This window comes from Otolemur garnettii, unplaced genomic scaffold (assembly GCF_000181295.1).
Source record: "Otolemur garnettii isolate 467f Iridium unplaced genomic scaffold, OtoGar3 scaffold00003, whole genome shotgun sequence".
In the NCBI taxonomy this organism is placed as follows: Eukaryota; Metazoa; Chordata; class Mammalia; order Primates; family Galagidae; genus Otolemur; species Otolemur garnettii.
In genome coordinates this window covers 6,688,977-6,694,976 of record NW_003852398.1, presented here as the reverse complement: position 1 = coordinate 6,694,976, position 6,000 = coordinate 6,688,977, and the positions used below count along the sequence as shown (strand labels likewise).

At 50.9% G+C, this 6,000-nt stretch overlaps 2 protein-coding genes across 2 annotated transcripts in view; one reads left to right on the top strand and one right to left on the bottom strand.

The window, feature by feature from the left end:
* Positions 1-5,717, bottom strand: part of KCNMB1 (potassium calcium-activated channel subfamily M regulatory beta subunit 1) — a 9,261-nt gene extending 3,544 nt beyond the window's left edge. The window contains exons 1-3 of the mRNA XM_003781954.2: positions 5,322-5,717; positions 2,554-2,711; positions 679-850 (exon numbers count right to left, since the gene is read on the bottom strand). Of these exons, the coding sequence (XP_003782002.1) occupies positions 679-850; positions 2,554-2,687 (306 nt within the window). The 5' untranslated portion in view covers positions 2,688-2,711; positions 5,322-5,717. The remainder of the gene's footprint in view (positions 1-678; positions 851-2,553; positions 2,712-5,321) is intronic.
* The window catches only part of KCNIP1 (potassium voltage-gated channel interacting protein 1), a 374,830-nt gene that overhangs the window by 27,432 nt on the left and 341,398 nt on the right, over positions 1-6,000 (top strand). The gene's annotated exons all lie outside the window — the stretch shown is intronic.

Below are 6,000 nucleotides of genomic sequence, written 5' to 3'. Positions count from 1 at the left end.
AGAGAGAGAGAAGGAAGGAAGATAGGGAGGGGGGAAGAGAGAGAGAAGGAAGGAAGATAGAGAGAAGGAAAGAAGAGAGGAAGGGAGGAAGGAAGAAAACGAGCCCGCTGATATTTCCTTTCCAGGGAGGGCTATGATGGTGGATTTGGGGGTTTGAGGGGGAGGGTGGTGAGATGCTGGGAGGTGAGAATGGGAATACCGCCTGAATGTCTATGGTGGTTGTTTCAGCCCCAGGTCTCTGTTTTCCTGGGGAGCCCTAGGGGTTCCACTCCATGGGGTCAGCTCAGTGTGTGGACAGGAAGCAGTAACACTGATGGCTGCTTTTTTCTGAGTTCCCACTCTCTCCCCCGTGCCGAGCCTGGCACATTACACACAGTGTCTCTGACCACAGCACAATACCACAAGGTAAGTGTTAGTATCCCACTTCACAAAGGTGGAAACAGGTGCGGAGTGGCTGAGGGGCACACCCAGGTCACCCAGCCAGATAGTGGTGTATTTGAACCCAAGTCTGTCTGAGTCCAGCACAGAGGCACGAGGGCTGGCCCAACCTCACTCCATCTGTGGGACCCTGGACAAGTGAGTTAATCTTTCCCAGCCCTGGAGACCGGGACAGATGAGGGCAGGCTCCCATGCCGACCAGGGACACAAAAATGTGTACCCATCCTTCTAGCTCAGTACCTGCTGGTTCTGATCCCGAGTGTCCTCCGTGTGGTACAGCATAGCCCACCTGCCCACAGCTGACACGTTGACCCACAGGCAGGGGTACTGGGACACTTTTTTGCCCTCCAGTTCCTCCTGGTCCCTGATGTTGGTCTCAATCAGGTGGCACGTAGATTCCTGGGTCCACACACTGGGGAGACCACACAAGCACATTTCAGAACTGAGTAACACCTACAGAACCTGGTTTGAGCCCCTGATCCCTTAGGCACTTTTAAAGAGACCCAAAGCTGGGACCCTTACCCGGCCATAGGTGTGCAGCACTAAAAGTGCAGGACCCCAGAGCCCCTCCCAGAGCAGGGAGCAATCAGAATATCATAGCTTGGGGGGAGGGGCTTGACAGCGTCTACACAGATGGTTCTCAACCCTGCTACTCATCTACAAACCTGGGAATTTTTTTTTTCTTTTTTTTTTCTTTGCAGTTTTTGGCCAGGGCTGCGTTTGAACCTGCCACCTCCAGTATATGGGGCCGACACTCTACTCCTTTGAGCCACAGATGCCGCCCTTAAACCTGGAGATTTTATAAAAAGATTCCCATGTCCAAGCCACACCCCAGAGCAAGTGAATTAGAATTTCTCAGGTGGTTGGGCCCTGGCACTTTTTAGGAAGCTCCCAGAAGTGATTCTGCTCAGCAAGGCCTGAGACTTTCTTCTGCACATCGGCTTCATCTTGCAGAGGTGGAAGAGAAGCTCAGAAAGGTCAGATGGCCACAGAGCATTTGAATCTAGGTCTGAGTGACTTCAGAGTCTGTGCTCTTTCTCCTAAAAGAAGCAGGTGTCACAGGGGCCCAATCTGAGGCTGGGAAGCTGATGGAGATGGGCTCGGAGTGATACCTCACTAGGCTGAGCGTGCAGCCTGGAATCACTCTGGTGTTGTCAACGATGAGGACAAGGACAGAGCAGGCCCGGGAGAGGCCAACAGGCTCACAACGTGCAAGTGAATCAGTTGTGACTCACCTCCCTTTTATCCTGCAGGGCCCACTGCCAGACAGGAGAGGCTGTGAGCAGCTAGAACGTACCCGGAGGAGGGTGAGACGTTCTAAGGACGGGCTGAGAGTACTAAGTGTGTCTGTTCCAAACAGAACATGAATCAGGAATTTCATGGCTCTTCTTTAAAACCTTGAGTAGTGGACATGTCAGGGAGAAAGGATGTGGAACCTTCTCTGAGATTCCTCAGCAGAGCTCCCGGGGAGCAGACGCCAGCTCCATGTAGACACTGCCTGCTTATCAGGAAAGCCCAAACACGGAATGGTGAGCTCAGGATGGTAGTGAGATCCCCATCACTTGAGGTATTTACCAGGAGGCTGGATACCCCGCGACAAAGAGGTTTCAGAAGGGAGAGAACAATGCCACTGGGCTATAAACATCTGTCATTCTCTGAGTCCTCCTGGGATTAAACTCACACTGGACTTTTTGTGAGAAAGGCGGCCTGGGTCAATAGCTGGGTGTTGTGGCGGGCACCTGTAGTCCCAGCTACTCAGGAGGGTGAGGCAAGAGAATCGCCTAAGCCCAAGAGCTGGAGGTTGCTGTGAACTGTGATGACACAGCACTCTACCAAGGGCTATGGAGTGAGACTCTGTCTCTTAAAAAAAAAAAAAAAAGAAAGAAGAGAAAGGCAGCCTGGATCTATTACCATCAGGTCCCAGAATCTCAGACTACAGGGGCTTAGTCCATCCCACCTTCCCTAGGCTTGAACCCTTGAACTTAAGAAGGAACATTGTCTCAACCATCCTGCCTGCTATGAGGATGTAGGGGAGGATATGTAAAAGGCTGCGGTTTCTGGCAGACTCCAGACCCTTGGGGAGAGCTGGGGGTGCGGGTCAGGAGGGTTCAGTACCTTTTCTGGTAGAGGGGCAGCACGGTCGTGCACAGGATGTAGTAAGTGATGACAGCACACACCACCATGGCCACGCCCAGGCAAAGGGCCCGAGTCTCTCCCCGTTTCTGGGCCATCACCAGCTTCTTCCCCATGGCCACTGGGGGCAGCGGTCATTTCTAGGGCCACAGAGGCAAAAAGAAGTGAGATCAGCTCAGGTGACAGTAATTCAGAGAAGGGAGGACAGGTGAGAGAAGGGGGTAATCAAATGTCAACCTCACTCCTACTTACATGTGGTGCTTTACAACTTCCAGAGGGCTTTTTTGACCCCACCTAAGCCTTGCACCAGCTCTGAGAGGCAACTGTAGATGAAGGACCTCCGGCTCGGAGAAGAAAAGTGGCTTCCTCTAGGTCACAGTGTGTGATAGGTGCAGTAATGACCACAAGATTTTCATGTTCTAAGCCATGGAATTCTTAAGGTCCAACTCTCCTGGTATGTTACTTTATATAGCAATAATTTTGCAGAAGTGATTGAGGATCTTGAGATGGAAAGATGATCTTAGATTATTCATGCAGACCCAACGTGTAAATCCAAGGGTCCTTAGAAGAGGGAGGTAGAGGGAGAGTAGATAAAGAAGAAAAGGAGAAAGTGATATGATCAGGGAGACAGAGATTAGGGTAGACTGGGTTGTCACAGGCAGTGAGGACGGGTGACCACCGGGAGCGGAAGGGGGCAAAGAAGGATGGGTCTTCTTGCTGATCTTGGACTTCCGGCTTCAGAACTGTGAGATTACATTTCTATTGTTTTGGGCTGTCAAATTTATGTCATTTATTACGAGGGCCATAGGAAACTAATACAATGAATAAGTAACACAGGTGGATCAGCCATGCATTCTCCTAGGACACTTAGAGAGAAACTGAGAGAATTTCTATCAAGAAACAATCCCACAACAGGGCTGGCTGGGCTCAGCAGCAGGCAGAGAGGGGAGAAGTGGGCCCTGGAAGGCAGCCAAAGGCTGGTAGGACAGGAGGCTTCCCACATTCAGGTTTTTTATTAAGAAAGAAGACATTGGGATGACCTCAGCAGCTGCCTTCTGGCTTCAGGACTTGAAGCCTCCTGGGCCGCCGCAGAATGGGGGAAGTTGCTGCTGGTTTTCCTTCTTTCCCGCTACTTCTGGCTATAGCCTTCTGGGTATCTACCCCACACCAAGGCAGGCACAGATTCCTAACCTCCCCTCCTGGCCCCTGACACTCGCTCAGGGGTGTGAAACAGCCCCTCTATCCATGCCTCCTGCAGCCACAAAGCCTCCTGAGATCTCCTACCTTCTGCCAGCTGTCCTAGCCTTCTGGACATTTCTTTGTTGTTGTTGTTTTTCTTTTTGTTTGTTTGTTTGTTTAAAGTAACCAGATCACCTGGAGATGCCCAAAAGGCCCCAACCACCTGCTTCTCCAGGACTTTCAGGGGTCACTTGCACCTGGGGAAAATACAAATACTTTGGCACTAGGGAAAGCCTTGGCTCAGTGCCTGCAACAAACCTGATCTCCTCTGGGGAAGCTGGTGCCAGCTTGTGGGGGCTCCCCTTCCTGCCTAAGCAGCCCCCACTTCCCAGGGGCACTGCCTCCTCCATTTTTTATGTCTTTGTAGACCCCTGAGGATTCGTGAGGCAGGTGAAGAAGGGAGCCTTGGTTTTATTAGTCCTAGGAACTCAGGAAGAAAGGAAAAAGGAGACTTGCCCATCACAGAGAATCTGGACAGGCTTGTTAAGGTCCACCTGTCCATAGTGCTCTGATAAGACTGCTTGCCTACACCAAGTGAGTGGGTTTGTAGAGTCGTGACAAAGGCTATGGGGTCCTATTTAGATACAAGATTTGGGCAAGAAGTTGAGGTTCATCATCCGAAGTGAGAGCCTTCAGTCAGGAGGAAGAATGAGAACTGTTGATGTCCTCTGAGGCTTGGAAAAATGAGTTTTAGCTACAGCAGGGAGGATTTAAGTTAGACTTTAGGAAGAACTTCCTCATATTTCCTCTAATATCTCTGGGCTTTGGGGCTATCTCTTCCAATTTAGAAAGGTCACTTGAGGTCTGGGATGAGTTTAGGGAAGATGAGAGGGCAAAGGGAGGCAAGATTTTGGAGAGTCCAGTGTGACCTGATAATCGGGTTGACAACCCTTTCCTTAGAAGAACAGACAAGTGTTTAAGAATTTGGTGGGATATGGGACAGGGAGGGTTGAGCATGTCATTGAATATGGGATCAAATCCTGATTTGGCCACTTAGCAACCAACTTACTGAAAAATGAGAATAATAGTACCTGCCTCAGAGAGTTCTGATAAAGATCAAATGATACATTGAGGACAATGCATTTATCCCAGTGTCTGGCCCAGTATCAGCTTTTGATAAATATTAGCTATTGTTATTATTATCCTGAACGTTTGGAGCAGAAATCTGGACTACTCTATTGCCCCCCACCCACTCCCCACTGGTGACAAGGGCCAAGACTGATCTTGATCTCCAGGCTGCTACCTTCTGGCCATTCTGGAAGCTGGGACCTGGAGGGCCAGGTTACTGAGCTACCACAGTGATCCGGCCACTGAACCACCTCCCATCCCCCAGATGACTAGCAGATGACAGGCCCAGCATCCTGACTGACAATCCCGAAGGGAAATGAGTTCCCACCACTTGCCCTCATCTCTGCCCCATCACAGGCTGTTCTCCCCCTGGCTCTCCCTCCAGCCCCGCACCCCAGTCTGCAGAAATCACATCCCAAAGTGCTCTCGGGTGCAGTACTCACAGTCTCCCTGTGCCCCGTGGGTTTTCAGCTGGCAGACAGTTTCTTTCTGCCTGGCCCCCAACCCCCACCCCCAAAGAGGCCACAGAAATCCAGCAGAAAGTCTGGCCTCCCAGCCTGTCTCCAGGGAGGCAGCCATTGGTGCCCATCTGGGACGAGCCTCTATGCCCAAACATGGTCATGTCTGAGCACACAGCCTTGAGACATAGACTTGGGAGAGCAGGTACCCAGGCCTGAGATGGCAGCTGTTACCCGGGCCTCCATACCTGCATTTCCCAGACTCTCACAGGAAACTGATTTCAAACAATCACAGACAGCAAAACTGAGAAACAGCAGAAGAGCAGCCTGGTATGTGTGGAAGTATTTCTTCTTCACTCAGTCTCTCTGGGCTGACAGAGAAGCCAGGAATGGGAAATCATTTTCCTTTTGTTGGCATGAGGAAGAGAGGAGGAGTTGAGCTGGAGGTGGGGCTTGTCACCACCCCCTGGCATATCCACTCCGGAGGCACTAAGCCCTCCTGCCTTTGGGACTTACGTGCTATAAGCCCCTGGGCAAGTCATGGCACCTCTCTGAGTCTCAATTTTCTCACGTGTGTTATTGGAGTTTTAAAAACTTACTTTGTCCAGGGTAGTGAAATGGGTTAGAGATGGTGGGGATTAATGGCAAGGAAGAGAACCCACCT